Raw genomic sequence first — 21,486 nt, forward strand, 5'->3', positions numbered from 1 at the left:
CAAACACTTAGTGGAAGAGGCAAAAAGCAGGTGGAACATTTGGCTTTTGGGGATGCTGGGGCCCCTCAGCCACAGGGAGCTGGGCCTCTCCCAGCACAACTGGGGTGTGCTGGGATGAGCGTTTACCCACAGACGTGACAGCCAGCAGCTCCCCAAGTGCTGCTGGGCACAATGTCTGACTGCATCAGGGTGTTTAACCACCTCAGTTGCTTGAAACATCTGTACGGTTCAACGTGGGGCTCCTTGGAGCTGATGTGCCCTCAACCGGTCAGGAGAGGAGCGTGGGCTGTGCTGTGCTGAACACCCATCGCATCAGGCTCTGGAGGGGTGGAGTAGGGAGACTAGCGAGAGAAACTGGCAGCCGTGGAGTTACTTAAGCAAGTCTTGTTTACACACATTTACTCCTCTTTATATAATGACGTTGGCTGGTCCTCAGGGAGCAGGAGGGGTTGTGCTGCCCTGCTCACGGCATCTGGGGATACCTGCAGGGACCGCACATGGCATACAGCCGTCTGGTGCCTTGTAGCAGCAGAGATGCCAAGAGAGCTTAGGCACACATAAAGAACTGATTTCCATACCATTTTATGCAGAGGTGCCCCCACATTAAGGCATTTTTTGTGAACATCAACAATTTCAGAACAGGAAGGTTGAGCGTTTGTTTTGTGATGAAAGTTTGCATCTTGCTGTGCTCAGTAAACCCTGGTGTTTTATTTTATAAAGTGTCCTGTAAGGGAAATGAGCCTCTCAAAGGTAGAGACAAAAAAGAAATCTTTCCTCTGTTCCCAAGTGACCTTCTTCATGGAAAAATTCAAGCCGCTTTTTCATTCCACTAAAAATGGAAACAGTTAGAAATCTTGACTTTCCCAGAAAAGCTGACTCCTGCAGCCCTGCTTACAATCTGCTAATCTCTGCAAAGCACCAGGCAGAGGTTTCCTATGAAATGGCTCTTCTACTTTTGCACTGAATAAAAAGAAAAGTTAAACCCCAAAAATACGTAAGTCTTGCAAGTGAAGGGTGTTTTGGAAGGTCTAGCAGAGCACTCACACTCACACCTCTGTGGGCTGTGTCCTTCTGCAGCTTGTCCCCTCATTCTGAAAATCCACAAATTAAGACTTTTTGCGTTGTTAACGAGCAACTGAAAGTTATAGCTGAGCTTTATTCACTGAACTTCTTGGGATTCATTTTCATAGAAATTGTTCAAAGGTCACACAACTATCACAGCACCTGTCTCTCCCTTGCAAAGCTTTCCAGGACTTCTGCCTTGACTCTTTCAGAAGAGCAGATCAAGCTCTTTACTCCCCAAACCTTACCCCATTACGTTCCTAAAATCCACACAGAAATGGTGCTAAGCTTCTTGCAAAGGAAAACCTACAATTTTCTCCAGCAGATCCACCGGGACAGGTTTCTGGGTGAAAGATCTTCCACCGAGTACTAACAACCTGACCTCTTTAAAAGCCATGACGTCCACATGTTATGAAAGGGTGAGCTGGCGACGGGGATGATGACTCAGTTACCCAACTACGATCCACCTGCCGTCCAAAGTGCAGCGAGAGGTGGAAGTGAAACAGCCCGTGGCGAAAAAAAAAAGGGCACAGCCAGAAACACTTGTCCTCTCCCTGAGCAGAGAGCTCTGCCCCGGCCACCGTCACTGCAGCCAGCCAGGGAGCCTACAGGCAGCTCCTTATAGTTATGGTAGAGACACAGACCTGCTCATCCTGCCTGAAATCCAGCCCAGTGCTTGTATTTAGTGTGTCACACAAGCTGGCTGTGGGGAAGAGGGGCCGCTTCAAGGCGTTTTGTTCTCCTCCGTGGTCAGACATGGGTCTTAGGCAGAACTTAAGCCACTCAGTGGCTTTGCAGAAGGTCTTTTGCCCTCACATAAGAAGGACGCTGAATTACCATGCTGGTGCTGGTGGAGATGCTGGAATTGAAGGAATAAAGACTAAGGCAGGGCAGAGGATGAGCAAGTGACACACAAAAGCTCATCCAGCAAAACATTTGTACAGGAGCCAACACCAAGAGCAGAAAGTGGGGGAAAGATCTGCAGCCCCCTGGCAGCACAGTGCAGCTGGGGAGCGCTCACCCGCAGCTCTTGGCGTTCACGGAGGGGATGCTCAGCTGCAGGACCTCCCAGCTTGTTCATGCTTGCCATGCACGCAGACAACAACTGCTAGGATGCAGCTCCCTGTGGACACCAACACCCTTGGAAGTGGTGGAGCTTGCTGCAATGTAAAGGTGATGTCCGCAGAAAGTGTCCTTATGGCTTTTCCTTCTCCAATCACTCAGTTATGTTATCCATGCCCTTATGCACATTGTGATTAGACGGTGCTAAATGAGCCGTAGTAACTTTCAGCCCCTCTATAGGATCTCCTATAGACAGAGGATCATCAGCTACCCTTGAAACACCAATGAAACAATTGCAATGCATCAAGGCAAGCTTATAGCACCCTGCACCACAGACCATGGTCTCGTCACCCATTCAAGGGCTTCCGCACAGATGATGGGGACAATTCTGACCTTGCTTTTAGCTGTACTCCCTTCTCAGGAGTATGTGACTTGTACCTGACTGCCCACGGAAAAGGATATCTCCATGCATTCATTTTATGTGAAACTTGCTTCCAAGACTGAATGATAATGTTCTGCCAACCTCTTTGCCACGATGTTTGGTCCAAGAGAGTAAAATGAGTCAGATACGGATCTGGGCTCTCCCTCTGTGACTCTCCAGTTTCCAGGAGTTCAAGCATAAGCCCAGTTACATGAGCAATGAGGTAACATTACATCGCAGCTCTGTGTCCTGACAATCCATGTGACTGTCAACTCATTTCTCTGGGAATGACAGTGCCACAGGCAAAGCCTGTATGACTCAGAAGGGAAAAGATGAAAGTTTTCTTTAATTCCCCAACCGTGTTTACATCTGATCCTCCTTACTAAGAGAGTCAGGGTCTCTCTGAGCAATCAAGCAGCAGAGTTGCAGGACCCAGGAACAACAACATGTAATTTAGATGATTGCTCCCTGCCTAGCATAGTCAGCACAGTGCAGACCTCAAATACCAAACTGCTTGCCTCTGCGTAAGAGAAAACCAGGCATGGAGCAGCTCCCCTTATTGCATACAAAGACCTGAAAGGAAAGATGCTTGTTATAAAAGACGAGCTGTGACTGCAGATGTTCTCCCACACCACCTGCTTCCACTTCCTTTTGCTTCACTTACCAGGAGAGGCTTTGAAACACATGTGGCAAACGGAGAAACCTGGTGGTTGAATAACATCCTGGATCTAGAAATAATACGATGCAAAGAAAGCAAAAATTCCAGGATGCTGATGTGTTTGTTGAGAGGCTGGGAGGGGTATGATGCAAATGACTCCCTGCGTGTTATTTGCACATACTGAGGTATAAAAATAATTCCTTAGCCCAAGTCTCAAGGCTTGCAGCCAAGCCAGGATCCAGGCAGAGTGCTGCTGAAAGGGTGCTGCAAGCCACAGGTTTTGCACAGCTGCTGAGGCTGGATTTGTCCCTGGCTCTTCGCTTGATCACCCAAGCAGAAAAAAACAACACAGGGGCTGATCCTGGGCAGGCTGCACTGGCTCTTGTACATCTGTGCCACATCAGCCCCGCATGGCCCTTGCTGATGACACCACTCCTCCTCCTCCTCAGCTGGGATGCCCACGCTTTCATCCTTCCCATGCTTTTGAAACAGGGAAACTAGTTTTACCTCTGTGCAACAGGACTTTCAGGTCTGATGATGGCAGTGTCATTAGCTCAGGAGGAGGCTGGTAGGCAGAGCGGGGATAGCTGTGAGTAAAAGGGGTCAGGACATTCTCGGTCCATATTCCTGTTTTAGCAAGTGCCTCCAGTGCCTCTGCAGACACCCTAAGGAGCACACGGGTCTCTTCCCTTTGCACAGAAAAGGCACCACTGGGCAGGCGCTGTCACCTCTGAGCCACTCCTTAATCCCTAGTGTGTCAAAATCAAATGTCAATGCTTGCAACAAATATTTCTGCTGGTGTGAAATCCCCGATCCCCATGTTACGCTGTCAACAGTCTGGACCACATTAATGAGGCTGTACTGGAGCTGAAGCACAAGACGCGCGTGTGGCTGGGAGCCAAGGAAGAGCTGTTTTGCCCTGCAGCAACACCTGGAACTCCTCACCCTGTGCTGACCTTGGGCTGTTTCCCACCTTTAAAGTAAAAAAAAAAACAAACCAAAACAACCTATAAAATAAATCCTGTTGTGCTTTGCAAATAGCTCCTGAACATCGTGTAATCTGTTCTGTGTTACGCAAAAAGGGAAGTCCTCATGTGTCCAGCAGAGTCGTTAACATTAAGCATTTAAAGCTTTTTTTTTCCTCCCAGTTATGTACTGGGTCAGCACAAACACACTAGTGACAAGCAAAAGCATTTGGAGTTCAGAACCAGCTCAGCTCTGGATGGAATGAAGACAACAAATAGTCCTTGTGCTGGCGCTAACAAAGCCTGGTTTCCAATAGACTCATGAGTTGTGATTGATCACTATTTAACTGCATTGTGCAAAGGCAGCAGAACGTACTTGCCACTTACAAGGCACTGGAGAGGCCAGACATGTGAGTATGGTCACGGTGTGAATCAGGAGGTGAGGAAAAGAACGAGGCAGGTCCCAGGGAACAGCCCGGTGCCTCCTGGAGGAGCCGGCTGGGGTGATGGAAGAGTCTTACCTGACACCGGCTCCCCGTGGCCGAGTGCTGCTGCTCCCAAACCGAGCCACACAACCAGGTTATGGGAGCACTCTTCAAGCACATTGCTGCAAAATTGGCCATGGCAGCTAAAATCACCCTCATTTCACAGCCCAGGAGCCATGAACATGTCCTTTTTAAGGGGTAATCTGGAGGTAAGACTGGTGAGGACTCCCTGGTGGCAATCTTTAGTTTTAGTGAATAGCCAGGTTTTGGTGGGAAAACTGGACATGGCGAGAACTAAATCACGAGAGGAGAGTGTCTGGTGTGAATGAGCCTTGTCCATCTGAGAAATGCCCCTGGGAGAGCTGTTGGGGGAGGTGATGTGGTTCTGGGGGGGCAACCAAAGTCTGATCCTGTGGATGGAAAATATGGAAAATAACCCGCATGGGGTAGAGTCCCAGACAGCCCCATGATGCTTCTAGGGTGATTGCTGTCCCTAATGCCACTCCCAGGAGGTGCTGGGGCTGTGCTGCTAAGCATCGCCTGAGATTTCTCCACTCCGAAGGGATCAAAAAGGTAACGGAGCAAGCAGCAAAGCCTTCCAAGCTCACATAAAATACTTTGTTGTTGAGCTTTTAAAGTCACTCATGAGCTATTTAATGTAATCACAGTAGATTTTGAAACAAAACCTGCTCCACAGCCCAAACCTCTGCCAGCCACTCCCTTAGTGGAGCATGTGTTTCACCAGTAAGTGCTCACATCCTACTGGTGATCTCCCTCCCTGAGCACCCCTTCCAGTGGGTGCACAGGTTTGGTTTGGCTTGGTTTTGGGGACAAACAAAAGAGCCCTTAGGGAATGTGCATCATCCTTACATAAAATCTGATCTGCTAAGCTTCAGAGTTGGCAGATTAAGCTGTTTTTCTCAGCACCTGCTATGTAAGAACTGCTGGGTCCTGGCTGTATGGCTGCCTGGTGGGGGGGTTGCATTTCCCTCGGGACATAGAACCCATCCCGGGGGTCTGCGAGTGAGAAGGAGACCTTCCCCAAACAGGGTCTGAACTGGTCCAGTTCTGGATAAGTAAAGCATGTGGAGGAGATGCAGTTTCCCATCTACACTGGAAGGACATCCATTCTCTCCAAACATTCTAACATGATGAGTCTGCATGGTGAGGTCTGCAAAGGGGCACTTGGTGCATCCCAGTCTCACCAGCCTCAGTTGCTCTGGCGCATCACAACAGTCTGCACCCCAGCCCTGCTCTGGAGAACCTCAGCCAGCTCAGGGACCCCGTGCCCTACGCTGCTCCCAAGCACCCCAGGTCTCCAGTGCCTCAGAGCATCCCACCCTTCTGTCCCCATCCCAGATCACCTGTTTCCCCCAGTCCTTGTGCCCCAGCCCCTCTCCACAGCACTCCAGACACCCCAGGTAGTCAATGCCATAGGCTGGCTCCAAAGTGCCCTGGCCCCACTCTGGGGCACCCCAAAACACCCCCGAGCACTTTGCATCCTGGTCCCACTTCAGAGCATCCCAGATCCCCCTGGGAACCCAGCACCCCAGCTAGTCCAGAGAGCTCTCCCGCACATTTGCATGCCTTCACACTCGAGTGCCCCAACTTGTACCCCACACCCCAGCTGCTCCGGAGCACCCCAACACCCTGCGCCCCGTTCCGGGGGCCGGCACAGGAGCCCACCCCCACCGAGCACACCGTGCCCAACTCTACTCCACAGCACCTTCCCCGCACCTGCGTCCCGCTCCGAGCGGCCCCAGCGCCGCCGGCTCCGTTATGAAACGCGGCCGGGGCGGGGCGGGGCGGCGCAGCGCGGCGGCCAATGGTGGCACCGGCAGCTCCGCCACCGGCGGCTCCCGCCGGTTCGGCCTGGGGGGGTCTCGCCCAGGCGGGACGGGACGGGACGGGACGGGACGTGCTGGGAGCCGCAGCCCTGCGCCGGGCCGGGCTGTGCCGGGAGGGGCGGGGATGATGTGTTAGGCCGGGCGGAGCGGAGTGGGTCAATGCGCGGGGACCCGGCGGTGGCCGTAGTGTGCGGACACCACCAGCCCTAAGGGCAGCTCTCCTCGTCGGCTGCAACTGCTGCCATGAGCCGCGGGCCCCCCAGCCCGTCCTCCCCACCCCGGGGGGAGAGCCCCTCCCGGCAACCCCTCGGGCCCGGGAGCGGGGACTTGGACATGTTGCGCTGCCCCTCCTGCTTTCTTCTCCTCTGGAAGCCGGTGACCGTGTCCTGCGGTCACTCTTTCTGCAAGCCGTGCCTTGGGGGGTCCCTGCCCCCCCGCTGCCCGCTGTGCCAGGAGAGGTTGAAGCTGCTAGGCGTTGGGACGGCGAGGTGCAACGTGGTGCTCTGCGGCCTCCTGGAGAAATGCGTGGAGCGGGAGATCCGGCTGGCCTGGCTGGCGGCACATGTCCAGGACCGTCTCACCCGTGGGGATGCAGAGGAAGCGCTGAGGATGGCTCAGAAAGGGGTCGAGTTGGGTAAGCACCGCCGGGCCCAAGGGGTGAGGATGCTGGGTGCGAGGGGCCAGTCCTGCAGCTGAGAAGGGGATGTGCTGCTGGGGAGGGGGTTACCAATGGAGGTCACTTTGTCCCAGCACCACAGTGCTCTCCAAGCTTGCACAGCCCAGAGCTGGGATAACTTGGAAACTGGTAGTGTTGGAAAGGCTGGTGGGGATGGGGAGGGGGCACCCAGCTGCTGGGCATGTCTCCCATGGCTGCAGGTGTCCTAGGATGATGTGAGGGGGTGGGTGGCTGGGCAAGCCCCACTGCTCATCCAAGCTGCCAGGGCCGTGGGCAGGGCAGGGCACATGGCCTGTGCCCCATCGGCCACATGCTTCTGGCATTAGCAAGACGCTGGAGAGGAAGGACCCGCAAACAGCTTCTTGCATCTTGCCACCCAGCAATATTTCATAGTCGGAGGAAGAGACTTGCCCGGGGGTGGCCATTATGTAAAGTGGTTGGGACTTTTCCAGTCCTGGACAGATGTGACCTTGCGCCCAGAGCCTGGCGAGAATGCAGCCTTGGCCAGGCTCCTGCAGCAGCCCCACAGCACAGAGCAGGGTGTGCAACCCGCTCTGGCAAAACATTTGTCTGCAGAGTCAGGATCAAGCCCAGGGGTGAGGCTGTAAGTGGATTTCTTGAAAATTAATGCTTAAATAAAAGGGGTTATACAATGTGTCTGGAGCAGGGTGTTGGGACAGTGGAGGCAGAAGGTCCTTTCTCCAGCGGCGTTTCTATGACAGCAGTCAGCTCTCCTCCCGTGGCGCAGACACTTATTCATCACCTGCTGTGAGAAAAGTGCCAGAGGTTCAGGATACGCCTAGAACCAAAGGGCTGAGTGGGCTGGCCCATCCTGGTGCTGGCGGTAGGAAGCGGGTCCCTTTATGCAACTTCCCGAGGCAACAGTCGCATACCCTGCTCACCCATCCTTCAATGCAAATGCATGTACACGGTTCTCTAGTACTGCTTTCCTTGCTGCCAGGCTTTTGTCTGATTGGGTTATACAATTATCTATCTCTTTTCAAAAAGCCTCTGTGAGTATAAAGAGGAAAAGCAGCTCTGTCCTCGGTCTTTCCTGCACGCTCCGTTCCCCCAAGGACAGGGGAAGTCCAGCTTAGGGCAACAAACGAGGAAATTGCAATCCCAGGTGCAGCTCCCATAAACCTGCGCTTGCTAGTGCTGCTCAGGCTCAGCCACGTGGGTGATGCTTTCAGGATGTGTTTTCCAGCTCCGGCAGCCTGCAGGGTGCTCAGCTTCTTACAGGTCTCCCTTCACTTTCAAACATAGCCACTACGTGTTTACCCATGAGAATGTTTGGGATTTTTTTTGTGGTTCAGCATCGCATTGTGAGCCAGTTTGCAGTGCCCCATTCAGCCCAGCCCACAGAGCAGCTCTCTTTGCTTGGCAGAAAATGAATTGTCAACTTCTTATCTTCTGTTTTCCTAAGTGAACAAAAGAAACAAAAAAGGCACTGGAAGGCGTAACACAGGAGGCCTCTCAACATGCCTGGAGCCAGGAGGCTGGGGAGCGCTATCAGTCACTCATCAGCCGCCGGGGCCGCCAGCTGGCTTATGTCCCCAGTGTCTAATGATATCATAGATCAAAAATAGCTGCAGCAGAGGAGAAATGCAGAATTCATAGCCCCATTTTACACATCTTGTTTTCACCAAATCGGTTGCTTTATTGCGAGCCTGTGCAGATGTCTGAATGGGTTTGCCCACATGGAAAATAAGCCTCTAGACTTTGTACCCATTTGTCCATCTCTACGTGTTGTTAGGGGCTGGAATATTTCATCTCTGGATGCATGCTTGCAGGATGGGATATGGAGCAGCAAGTTCCCACATTTACCAATTTGAGCCCTAAGGTTCCTACTAACATTGTAAAATAAGCTCCAAGGGAGCTGCAGGTTTGGCCTCAGAGCCAGCATCCTGTTGGTGATGCTCAGCACTGGGGGTGGGACACAGGGCTGGGTGCATGGACCTGTTGCCTTAGCTGGAAAGCCGGCAGCGTGGTGGATGTAGGTCACCTCCACGGCAAGCTGTGATATAACGGGGTGGATCTGGGAATCATCCACGGTTCAAACCCGCAAACATTACCACACCTGGTTACTCCATGAGCCTCACTGTGTGGGCTTTTGGGTGCTGTTCATTCATGCTTCCTGACAGCCCCTACCCCAATTCCCCTGCTGTCAGTGCTGGTAGAAAGGAGAGTATTTACACGGTTTCGCTGAGGCAGGGGAGAAGAGGATCTCACTGCCTGTTATTTGGGAGCAGGCAGGAGCGTGCGGGGCACCCAGCACCGTGATGCTTGGGATGTCACGGCTAGCAGCATCTGAGGGAACAGTGTCTCCCCCACCACAGAGATCCCATCAGTGACATGCCGCTGACGAGGAACTGGATGCTCAGTTCCCTTCCTCCACTTTGGGAAATTTCAACCTTCCCTCATACTTGAAAACCCTGGGTCTCGTGATGGGGGCAGATTCTTGCACCTCCCCGGCTCCTTCTCTGCCTTGGGAGAGCGGTGGCAGTGAGGTGGGTCCAGGAGGCTCCCTGGTGTTTTGGGACTGCAGGTCTCTGCAGCTGCAGGCTTGTTTGGTAACATGTTATTGTGGCTCTGCTGGATGAATCACATTGCGGAGCCTCCTGTGGCAACAGCCCCCTTAGGAAATATGTGTATGGTACAGCCTTTTTGCTGCATCCCAAAAGGATGGATGAGAGCCCAGATCCCAGCATGGCTGAGCCTCAAGGCAGTGGTGGAGCCCCTTGGCTGAGGCTGTTGCGGGGGAGATGGGGAAAAACAAAGGCAAGAGCCTCTAAGAGTTTAAAACTAGATATTTAGAGGAAATAGCTTTCTTGCAGAGACTTATGAGGCCAGTGACTCCTGCCCAAGAGAAGCACAGACTCTGGCTGTGCTCAGCACAAGGCAGCAGCACATAGGCTATTCCACTGCAGTGGCATCTCCCTGGCCCCATCCAGCCCTACTGCCTCACCATGGACTTATCACATGAGTGATGGCATTTCTCTTTGCAGCCCCAGACGCCAGCTCCCTGCTGCTGTGCCGGGCAGAGGCATTCACAGCACTGGGACAGCACAAGCGGGCACTGGAGGACCTGGACGCTGTGTGCAAGGCTGAGCCTGGAGAGCATGAGGTGAGCAGAGGGGATGGCCCATCGACTGGCTGTGCTTGGAGCCAAATCTCACTCTATGGGAGCAGTTTCCCCCTTTCCTGAATTATCCTAACTGCTGGATTCGTCCTGCTCAGAAATACACTTGTGAAACCCATTAAGTTGCAAACCCAGGCTGCAAGCGCTGCGTTGCAGGAACAGGAGAGTTCTGGCACCACATCCCTCCTTGCTCGCGCGGAGCCGTGCTGGTGTGTGGGATGGCAGCTGAGGGCTCGGGGAATTGTTGGCCAGAGGCTGAGCTGCCCTTAGTGAAATCAACCCTGGAGCTTGCTTTCTGCTTTGCGAAGCACTCATTGGCAAGAGTTTTTCAACTTCAAAGGCAGAAGCCCTTGACACCTTCTCTAGGTCTCTGTAGGGTTTGTTTGCTTGGCTTTTGCAACTGCTGCATTTTGGGAGAGTCCTGTTTTATGGCTCTGGGTGGACCTGTCGTTTTTAGGCAGGTCTGAGCATGGAAGAAATGACATGTCTGGGTGCTTTGGCCTGGGATGGGAGGCTGCAGTCAGTTTCCCTTGGGGCTTGCATGGGAACTGAAGGGACACATACTCAGCTGGTCACTGTCTCATAGTCACCGCAGGTTTTTCTACTCTGCAGGGCTTTTTCAGGAAAGGGAAGGTGCTTCTGAAGATGGGACAGAGAGCTGAAGCCCTGATGGCATGGGAACACTGCCTGACACTCAGTCCCCATTTCCATCCTGCTCGGAGAGAGATGGAGAAGGTGCGTGGGAGGTACCATGGTGGGGAGATGCTTTTGTCCTCTGAAGGACTTGTGTCCATCTCGATTGTGCTGCTCTGGACAGCACGATCAAGTGAAGTCAGGTTGTGGTCTAAGAGCCTTCCCATCGCTCCGATGCAGGTTCACCCATGAACAAAACTCCCCTTCCTCAGTCCATATCTTCAAGTCTGAGGTTTTGCAGAGTTTAGATGCGGACGTGGCATGAGGTGGGCTTTGAGGCAGCATCAGTAGTAACCCAAGGCAAAGCAACCAGCTGAAACCTGCCACTGGAGAGTCAATGTCTTTTCTGTAGGTGATTTCATATCAGCACTCACCTGTGTACCAAAATCACTCACAATGGTGGGGCCTCCAGCAGTTTCCTCAGCATGGGGACTTCATGCCATGAATGGACACTTGCCCTCCAGGAGGGAAAGGGCAGGGGAATGGGGAATGACCTTGTACCCTCCACAGCTCACTCCCTTCCTGCTCTTCGTGGGTGGTAGAGAACATGGGTCCCAGCCCTTAAAACACACAATTTTGTTTGCTAGCTCATGCTGCTTTCTTCCTTACGTGCTGGTATTTGTTTGCTAGAGAGCTCAGCCAGCGCTGAAACATGTAACCCTGATGTGCCATGCAGGGAGCGCGAGGCTGCTTTGGGGAAAGGGAGAGCCTGTCAGTCCACCCACCTCCCTGCTTCCTTCTCCCCACACCACCTGAGCTCTGTTTTCTCCTTGCAGATCCTTGCAGAGGATGCTCCTCAGCCATGCACGGCTGCTGCACACCCAGATGTTGCTCACCAGGGCTCGACTGGTCCCCAGGTTGATGGAGGGAGCCCTGTGTTCCCATCCTCCTCCCCACAAGTTCGGGTAAGAGAGCCTGCAAAGATCCGAGGCTGCGGTGGGATTTACTGTCCCTGTGGGACGTCCCAAGTTGGGGTTTTCCAATGAGGGGAAAGGAGGTGTGATAACGGGAGGCTGTGCAGGACCATAGCCATGTGCTCATGGTTGCGTGCTGGGAAGAGAAGGTGCAAGGAGTGGAGGGCGGGAGAGCAAAGACACCATCGGAGCTGATGTTGTGGAGACTGGGGAAAGAGAGGACGCTCCTTCTGCCTCCATTCTTTTCCCAGGTTTATTCTGCAATACTTCTGGTGAGGTTTTAGACTCTGATTGGGTTTAAAACAACCAAGTCATGCTATATTCAGAGAAAATAAAAAAGTAGGTTTTAATTTTTTTTTTTTGTCCAAAAATGACATTTGAGAACAATTCAGACCATTAGCAGCTATTAAGGAAAGGTCATCTTTTGCTCTTTGCCTTTGAAAGGTTTAGGGAGAGGAGGAGATCAGAGAAAATGGGCTCAGATACACCCAAATATCAGGTGGTACATCTGGACAGAGTAAACCCACGTTTTAAGCATGAGATGAGCCGGGATGTCTGTGAAGGCCATGTGTTCCTGCTGTCCCGCAGATGCAAGATGTTAATACGCAGCAACGCACCAGGAAACCTCCCAGTGCCGTTGGGCTCGGTGGGGCGAATGAGGCTGTGTATTCAAACAGAGAAGAGGTTTTGGTCTCAATTTTGTCTTTGCTGTGTCTAGGATCAGGAGGGAGAGCGAGCGGATGGCAGAGGGGACGCTGAGCATGGCCAGGGGACAGCCACCCTTTCCCAGCCGGGACGACAGCAGGAACAAGACACTTCAGCAGAGAGGCAGGACCGGTGGTTGGTAGGTGAGCATCTACCAAAATCTCATCTCATGCAAAATACTTGCTTAAAATCCATTTTGGCATTGAAAACTTGGTGCTGGCATTGTGTGCCAGCTCAGGGAGCAGACATCCCAGGGGCAGCTCTGACCAGCACATTCGCTGATTCTCACGCCTGTGAGGAGGATCCGATCTTCCTGTGTTGAACTGGTGAACTTACACCAAACCTTCGGGTCTAGCTTGGTGAAAAGTTCTTGCTAAAGCCAGACATGGCTTGTTCCCTGTGTGGAGCCAGGGAGAGGCTTCCTTTGGTTCCCATGGGTTTTAGAACAGAACTTAAATTCTCTTGTGAGGGACACAGTGTGTCATGTGTTGGGAGCAGTGACACCTCCATTGACATTAATTCAATTAATGCCATGTATATGGGTTTCATAAAGCAGTGATGATGCCTTGTGGTAGGTCTCCAGAGACCTCCATCTGGGAGCTTCTTAGGCCACTTCACCTCTCGGTGCCTCGATTTCCCTGCCTGCAAAAGGAGGTAGGGAGATACCACCTTCCTCTACCAAGTACCATGAGACCCACAGGTGGAAAAGCGATGGATGAACATGGGTGGGTTAATAGAGGGGGTTTATGTCATGTTTTCTAGCAGTTTTGTTTTAACCTTCAAAGCACTTTGCATAGCAATTAACTACTTACACCTCAGAATACGGTCAGAAAGCAAAGATAGATTAATTTTCGGCATTGAAATGGGGCATCTTCTTCTCTTTCCTTCTTTTTTGCCACTAGATAATGAAGAGGAAACAGCAGCAGCAAAGGATACCCAGCCATCCCTTTGGGAGCTACTGAGCATATCTGACTTGGAGTGCTCCCTCTGCATACGGTGAGTTCTTTGGCAGGAGAGCTTTTAGGATGAAGAGTTAGCACCTGCTGAGTTCTCTTTCCTGGTGTGGATCTTTCTTCACATCTTAATTGCACACTCAGTCCCCAGTACTGCTGAAACACAGGTTATGGTAGAGATAAGAGAAGATAGGGGCATGCTTTGCCCTGCCAGGCTGTAAGAGCTCAAATCACCTTGTCTCAGGGCGCAGCATCGTTTGGTCTCTATCACTTGGGCCATCCGTGTGGAGGTGGGGATGTTCAGCAGGGTCAAAGACTGAAGGCAGTGGTTGCCCTTTGTAACTGCAGGCTGGAACATGAAGGTGTTGCCCCACATAAATGCCATCTGTGACGGGGATATTGCAAATCCAGAGGGGAGCATTTCTGAGCTCTGTGCCTGCTGGAGGTGGAAAAGGGAACAGGGTAGAGCACATGTCCATCTGCTGACTCAGGGCTGGGGAAGGGCTGGGTGCTGCCACAGGACAGGCAGAAACCAGGCCGTTTTTTCTGGTGTGTCTCAGGACCTCGAGCAGTTGTGCAAGTGGCTGCTGGCAGAGGGCTGGATGTTGCACCACTGGATGTGCAAGACGGTCAAGGTCTCTGTCACAGCAGCTTTCTCCAGGTCTGGGCATGGCATAGAAGAATGACACAGGGGAGAAAGAGAGGTCAAGGCTGCATCTGATCTGAATTAGGTGAATTTAAGTCTCTTCTGAGAGCAGGGAAACATAGTGTTCAGGAGGAGTCAGGGCTCTGTGCTGAGCAGGGCTTTCCCAACACCTTCGTTTCATTTCTGATCCTGGAGCTACGTGTGAGCAATCTGAGTGCTTGCTGCCAGCTCTGCTTTTGGAGCAGAGGAGAACGAGGCACTTTCCTGTCACTGCTTTTTGTGTGTTTGAGGAACCGCAGCCCTGCCAGGACCAAGAAGTGCCATGTGTGTACTGATGGGCTCCACGGGGACCCCACAGGGATGGGGAGCAGTGCTCTGGCCTGGGGCAGTTCTCATCTTACATCATTGTGAAAGTCCGACAGTCTGAGGCCAGACTTCTAATTAAAGGAATAAGTCAGTTAGAAACATTTACATTTAATGAACAGGAGTAATGAACAAACCTTAGCCAATGCAGCTTTAGTGAAGGCAAGTTTCATAGCCATGGACTACTAGGGCTTGGAAGACACACTGTGAGATAACTTCCCATGACATCGCATCCCTGCAACATCGTTGTCTTCAGTGTAGAAGGCTGGTGAAGGCAGCAGATTTCTCTTGAAATGGTAGGAAGGAACGTAGGAAATGTCTTATTCCTGCTGGAAGCAAAATCTCTTGCTGTCAGCAAGGTGATTAAAGAAAGGTGCAGGTACAAGGCTGGGGATAACCAGAAGCTGCATCCATGGCTTTGTCCACCCTAACCTGCTTGACCCTTGCAGCACCAGCCTGGGCCTCTGCAAGTCCCCGAGGGCTTTGTGGGAACCCCTGCACCATGGGACTGAGGTCAGCTGGGGTTTCCAAAGCAGGGTGCTGTGCCAGGCCTGGGGAACAGCAGTTTGAGGGCACCCAGCCCTGTGGACAGAGGCTCTGTGAAGTCTCTCTCAGCTGGCGTCACCTGCACTCCTTTCCCCATGTTGCTCTCTGCGGTCTGTTAACTGTGGGCCCTTTGCAGGATGTTCTTCGAGCCGGTGACAACGCCGTGTGGACACACCTTCTGCAAGGAGTGCCTCGAACGCTGCCTGGACCACCGGCCCAACTGTCCCCTCTGCAAACAGAGCCTGAGAGAGGTGAGGGCATGTGTCCCACGGGATGGAGCCCAGGGGACAGCTGGGTACTGTTGGCAGCGTGCCCAGAGCTGGGGTGGGAAGGAGCGATGCTCTGATGTTAGCAGCTCTCTGGCACGGCGGTGTCATCTCCAGTCACGTGGGAATAGCCAGACAGTTGATAATTAAGACTAAGAGATTCATTTCCACAAGATGCCACAGTGATTTAGTGAGATTGTAAACAGGACTGAGAGGTAGAGAGAGAGAAAGAAGTGAATGCTAATTACTTTTAGAAATGGAAATGGATGGAAAACCTGCTAGCCTGGAGATTTGATTTAATCTTTAATGAAATGGGATTTGGATGAGACCGTGAGGGAAATTAGGTTGTCATACAAGGGCTGCATCACTGTCAGAGACAGGACACTGTGTTGGATGGACCCTGGGTCTGAGCAGCATTTGGAGGTCTCAGTGGAGGTGACATCCCGTCCTGTTAGATGGTTCAACATCCCTCAATAGGTTTTATCCCTGACTTTCTCAGATCTAAAATTACCCTCAGGGCCAATAAAAGTGAGCGTGATTTAGAGCCTGGCAGGGTCTCAGGGCTCCCCCCCTGCTCTTCTCCAACCTATATCTGGGTCTAATTTCTTTCAGTACCTGAAGGACGGAAGCTACAGCCCCACCGTGCTGCTGCAGGACATCATGCTGGCCACCTTCCCTGCACAGCTGGCCCAGCGCCGGGATCTGCACCAGGCAGAGATGGCAGAGCTCTCCAAGTAAGCCGGGACCTGCTCTGGTGTGTGTGTGTTTGCACAGGGGCTGGGAGGTGCTCCGAGGGGACTGTCCATGCCACATACCATTGTTCTGACTTGATTCTGCTCAATTGATGGCTGTCCCATTTCTAGGACTATATCACAGCAGTGCCGGGTGGGTGCAGGCATCCCCCATGGGGTACCTGGGGATAAGGGAGCATCTCTGCAAGGAGCTGTTTTGTGGGCAGAGTCTGTCCTTGGGCTCTTGGTGAGCCAAGTGGAAGCTTTGGTGTTGCTCCCCACTGCAGCATCACTTCCTGGGGTAAAGGACAGATCTGGTTGGGAGGATCAGCTGATGCGGTGCCCTTGGGATGGGATTTGCTCTGGAAGGTTTCATAGTGGTCTCTTCTCCTATTCCTCAGCCTGACCAACAACATCCCCATCTTTGTATGCACAATGTCCTTCCCTGGAATCGCCTGCCCTCTGCATGTCTTTGAACCTCGTTACCGCCTCATGATCCGGCGGTGCCAGGAGACCGGCACGAGGAGGTTTGGCATGTGTATATATGAGGACGGGAAAAGGTGAGCTCCTGGGCAAGGTGTCAGTGGCTCTTAAACCACTTAAAGCTGTCTTAAAAGAGCCACTTAAAGTGGCTCTTAAAGCTGTCTGGGAACAGCTTCTGGCTCAGGATATTTCTGAGCTGCATGGTTCCCTGGCTGTGAGCTACAGCTCCTCTTAGTGAGCAATTGAAAATTGCTCTATTTCTCATACTTTGTCCTTAACAAGCTATGAGGGAACATTGGGTAAATGGGCTTTTGTTTGGTGCAGTGTGGCCATCCTTATGTTCCTGGTGGCACCTCCAAACCTCAGATGGGCTCAGTGTTCAGGCTTCTAACCCAAGTGCTCTCTTAAATACCTGTATTTACATGACATATCCGCACCATGCTTCAGTCTTGTTCAAATGAAATGAGATAAATAACATCTTCTGGGCTTTGGGAGGATGTCTCTGCAAGGGATGGTATCTTCAGGACCAGTAGACATCAGGGCAGTATAAGGACCAAAGTTATTTTAGTATATGGCAAATCCAAGGGAGTGCAGGCAGTGTGCTCGCTGTTCCCCACCCTCTTAGCAGCAAGTGGTAACTCAACAGTGTTGAGTGAATCTCTGAATTTGCCCCCTCCCAGCCAGCTCATTCCTGGGCCTTTTCCTCCTTGGAGATGGTGCCTTCAGGAGAAGCAGCTCTCCCAGCACCCATATCCCAGCTCAGCCCCTTTCTTCTCTCCCTGGCTCCCTCCAGTTTTGCTGACTACGGCTGCATGCTGGAGATCCGGCAGATCGAGCTGCTGGCGGATGGGAGGTCCTTGGTGGACACCATTGGCCAGCGGCGGTTCCGGGTGCTGAGCCGTGGACACAGGGACGGCTACAACACTGCAGACATCGAGTACCTGGAGGACAAGAAGGTAAGGGGCAGGGCCATGGCAAAAGCCCCTGCTTGGGGTGGGACAGAGTTTTGCATGAACACTTTCTGCATCCCTCTTCCTTCCATGCAGGTGGCTGGGGAGGAGCTGCAGGAGCTGCAGTGCCTGCATGAAAGCACCTACTGCTTGGCTCAGCGGTTCTGTGAGCATGGAGACCTTGCCTCCAGGCATGTTTTGGTGCAGCATGGACCGCTGCCGGAGAAGGAAGAGGACATCCAGGTAGTGCCCTGTGGGAAGGGATGCTCTGAATAGAAAAGGTACCAAGAGAGCCCTTGAAGCTGCACCGTTCCTGCACTAACCACCCTGCTTGGCCACCCCCAAGATGAGCAAAACAAACCCTGTGTTTCACTGCCATTACCAGTTACGTCACCTCTCACTGAGGGAGGTGGTAGGGCTCGTTTGTTAAAGCTATTTAATGTTTAATTTTTAAACTGTTCTTGGAAACTGAGCACTGAGTTTTAAAAGCTTTCCCAGAGTCTTCTCCTGAATGGGAACCAAGAAACTGAACTATCAGGATTTGAAAACACTTGAGGAAAACAAACAAACAAGTGGGCAAAGAAACAAACACCACAGCTCAGCAAGTCTGTGGTCTCTTTTCTTATTTTGTTCCTTTAAGACAGCCATACCTGGCCAGGGGTGAGAAGCTAAGAAGGCAGGACCCAGTTTGCATATTAAATTGCTGTAACAAAATCAGATGCTAGAGAAAAAAAAATCCCCAAATTTAGCTTTCACTCTTTTAAGAAAGTGTTTCCTGTCTGGATCGTTACAAATGCACTCTTGCTGGCTTGTCCAAGGCTAAGGCTGTCCTGGGCAGCCGTCGCATCAGTGCTGTGCTCAAAATTACAAAATGACTCATCCTCCTTTAGCTGAATTGATCATTTCCCTCTTAGTTTGGCTCGGGTTTTAAAAAAGTCGATTTACAAAAGCAGTGCCCAGCGGTTGTGCCTGCCTGGCCTGCACCTCACCTTTTGAGTGATGATTTTCACAAAAAGCAATGCCTTACAAAAAAGGAAATGCACGAGATATTTCTTTGTGTCTTTTGTATAGACTTTTCCTGATTAAATCTGTATCTGGAGACTCTCTGGGGAATGTTTGTCTGGAAATTAAATTAGTTTATCCAGCAATTTTGAGCCTGGACATACATAAGCGCTGTTCAGAGGAACACCTTAGCCAGAGCTTGCATTGCCATACTGACAAAAGCAAAAGTTTCCCATCAGCAATGCTGCCACGTGTTCCCCTTGCAGCTCCTGACATGAGGATCTCTCCCTTTGTCCCCTCCAGGCTTTGCCAGATGGCCCGACATGGTGCTGGTGGCTCATCTCCATCCTGCCCCTTGACCCGTCCTACCAGCTGAACCTCTTCTCCAGCACGTCCCTGCGTGCCCGCCTCACCCAGCTGCAGCGCATCCTCACCTCCCTGCTGCAGCAGCCGCCCCCTGGCCACCCACTGCTCGAGTACAACTCCCGGGGCCGCGTCTGAGCCCCCCGGCCCCCGTCCTCTCTGCAGGGGAGACCCCGCAACCCCTTGGGTTTCTCTGTGTGTTGCCTCATGGTTTTGCGTGTGGTTTGAGCCTCCCCAAAAGTGGCCTCAGCGATGAGCTGGGCACCCTCTACCTGACTTAGTGGGGCCAGCGCTGCACCGGCAGTGACACCACACCATCCGCACCATCTCCGGGAGCTGCTCGATGATGTGGCTGTGCTGTGCTGTGCCACCAAAGCGGGGACTGGGATGGAAAGCTGGGTTGTGTCTCAGGAACCAAAATCACTTGCTGAGCTGGTTCGGTGCTAAGGAGGATTCTCCTTAGGGCAGTGGATCAAGTGCCAATATTGTCTCTTCCTTTTTGAAGGACAACTTAGGGTTTTTGATAGATGGTCCTGCTCTGTGCAGCAGATCTTCATGCTTGGGAGTGGTGGTACTAGGAGGCAGAGAGGTCCTGGTGGCTTCCCCCAACCTCAGGAGCTGATGACTGTGCCTCCACTTATGACTTTGACTTAATTTCTATTCCAACAAGAAGAAAGGTTAAATTAATCTGAAACTTATGGCCCTGCTCCTAACCACCTCCATGGCCACACAGCAAGGAGATGTTGCTCTCCAAGTGCTCCCGGGTCTGGATGTCTCCTTTCCCACCGCTCTACTTGGTGCTGTGCCATGTGTGCAGTGCCAAACTCGCCAGCAGCTTCCCCATGCTGGAGGCTGCTTGCTGCTCTGCTGCCATGAAATGCTGTGGGAAGCAGGGAATTTGGCAGCATTGGTACTTTTTCTCACACCCAAAAAGTCTTCTGCTTCTGAGCCTGGCTGGGTTCAGGTTGCATGATCAGATCTGGGGGCTGGAAGGAGCTGATGGCTTGAGGGGGTTAAGCCTAGGAGTGGTTTTGTGAGACTTTCTGCTCCTTGACTAGTGCAATTTTCCTGTGTTCAGTGTTTCTTGTGAACTTGCTGCATCCTCAGGAGAAAATAAGGATCTGAGCTGAGGTCAGATCTTTGCATTTCAGACCCAGAACAATTCAGGATCCCCCCAAAAAGCACAGGATGTAGTCACAGGGAGCCAAACCTCAGGGGAGGAGGTAGGACCGGTGACTGAGGCTGTGAGCCCATGTCGGGGAGCAAGTGCCTACCTGTAAGTGCCTGGCAGCTGCTTGTCTCTAGATATAGGGAAATGAGCATCCCTCTGGACAGGGATGGAAAACCTGAACATTTGGATTTTTTTGTCTCTCATCCATAATTTCAATGGCTTTGAGTTAAATTTTAGGAGTGACATCCACTTAGTTGTTGGATTAACATTGCTTCCAGAATTTTATCCTTGCTTTTCCCAAAGGCTCTGCCACACATATAGGGGCTGTTGGGTGTGTGTGGGGGCGAGAAAATCAGGCCGGGGCTGCAATGCTCCTTCTTGCATGTGTTGCTGGGCTGAGCCTGGGGCAGGGGGCTCTGGAGAGGTCCCTGCCCGGGGCCACCGCCTTTCCCTGTCCTGCTCTCTCCAGGAGCATGAGGTTTCAATCCCTCCTGTCAGCAAAGTGCCTCCCTGGAGCGATGGTCAGGGGAGGCTGGGGGCTTTGGGGGTTTGCTCCCAGGGACCAGAGTGAGCACAGGGTGGCTGGGGACAGCTCAAAGCTGGATTTGCTCCTCTGCCTTTGAGCCACGTCCTTCCACACTTTGCTGCTGTTTGTGGGGCACCATAACTCCTCCAAGGGGCTACGTCCTCAGGATGTCTGATCGGAGTGGGCAGGGGCAGGTGATAGAGGGATGCCTCGTGGTCCCATGGTGGGTGTGTGCTGGTGGCGCTGAAATTTGGGAAGTGCCTTTCTTTGCCACAGGGTCAATGCAAGCTCTCTCAATGACACCTCCACGCCACTCCGAGGCCCTCACCTACACCCCAAGTTGCCAGTTCCCCAGGTGTGGGAGCTCCCTGGGCCACTGCGGGTCCCTCCAGGGAGGGGGTGGCATGGGGGCATGCAGGGGAGAGATGTGGTGCTGCCCCACGGCCACACTGGGGGAGAGCTGGGGACCAGAGCAACATCTGCCTGGCTGCTTTGGGAACGGACTCCCAAATCAGTCCCATTTGCTTGGAGCGCCTTTGGGGATTGTATTAGTATCTGTGCTCTTCGAATTAAATTATCTTCTGGTCATTGAAATAAAGACCTTTTTGTTGTTGTTTCATTGCTGGTGTTTAAAATTTAGCAGCTCATTGATGGAAGTGCTTGGGTATGAGGAGGGAAGATGAGGATGTGTGAAGAGGTGGCACCCTGGCCTTCAGATAGCAAGTTAGATAGATGTGGTGAATGTAGTCCAGCAAAAGTGGCAGCAAGGGAAAAAAATAAGATGGTTTTGCTCACAGAAAGCAAACATGTGAAACAAGGCAGGAGGAATTAGCTCCTGCCCATCACTGCAACTAAA

The 21,486-nt window shown here is 52.3% G+C and overlaps 1 protein-coding gene across 2 annotated transcripts; it reads left to right on the forward strand.

Annotated features, from left to right (window-relative positions):
- Positions 1-6,502: 6,502 nt before the first annotated feature.
- LOC102088914 (LON peptidase N-terminal domain and RING finger protein 3) lies at positions 6,503-21,249 on the forward strand. Of its 2 annotated transcripts, none has more exons than XM_065029722.1 (12): positions 6,503-7,134; positions 10,185-10,303; positions 10,931-11,053; positions 11,788-11,916; positions 12,644-12,773; positions 13,533-13,626; positions 15,275-15,389; positions 16,017-16,138; positions 16,537-16,695; positions 17,412-17,574; positions 17,665-17,849; positions 18,874-19,003. In XM_065029722.1, the coding sequence occupies exons 1-11, from the start codon at positions 6,744-6,746 to the stop codon at positions 17,842-17,844; spliced, it is 1,725 nt and encodes a 574-aa protein (XP_064885794.1). In that variant the 5' UTR covers positions 6,503-6,743; the 3' UTR covers positions 17,845-17,849; positions 18,874-19,003. The 2 variants fall into 2 exon arrangements, with proteins under 2 accessions (XP_064885794.1, XP_005503684.3); XM_005503627.4 differs by having other exon boundaries at positions 6,508-7,134; positions 17,665-17,811; positions 18,874-21,249.
- The last annotated feature ends 237 nt before the right edge of the window (positions 21,250-21,486 follow it).

The sequence above is a fragment of the Columba livia genome, chromosome 14, assembly GCF_036013475.1.
Source record: "Columba livia isolate bColLiv1 breed racing homer chromosome 14, bColLiv1.pat.W.v2, whole genome shotgun sequence".
Classification (NCBI taxonomy): Eukaryota; Metazoa; Chordata; class Aves; order Columbiformes; family Columbidae; genus Columba; species Columba livia.

Coding starts and splice junctions, on each gene's coding strand:
- LOC102088914 (XM_005503627.4), top strand. CDS start 6,744: ATGAGCCGCGGGCCCCCCAGCCCGTCCTCCCCACCCCGGGGGGAGAGC. Junction 12,774..13,532: donor GCAGGACCGGTGGTTGGTAG/GTGAGCATCTAC, acceptor TTTTGCCACTAG/ATAATGAAGAGGAAACAGCA. Junction 13,627..15,274: donor GAGTGCTCCCTCTGCATACG/GTGAGTTCTTTG, acceptor GGCCCTTTGCAG/GATGTTCTTCGAGCCGGTGA.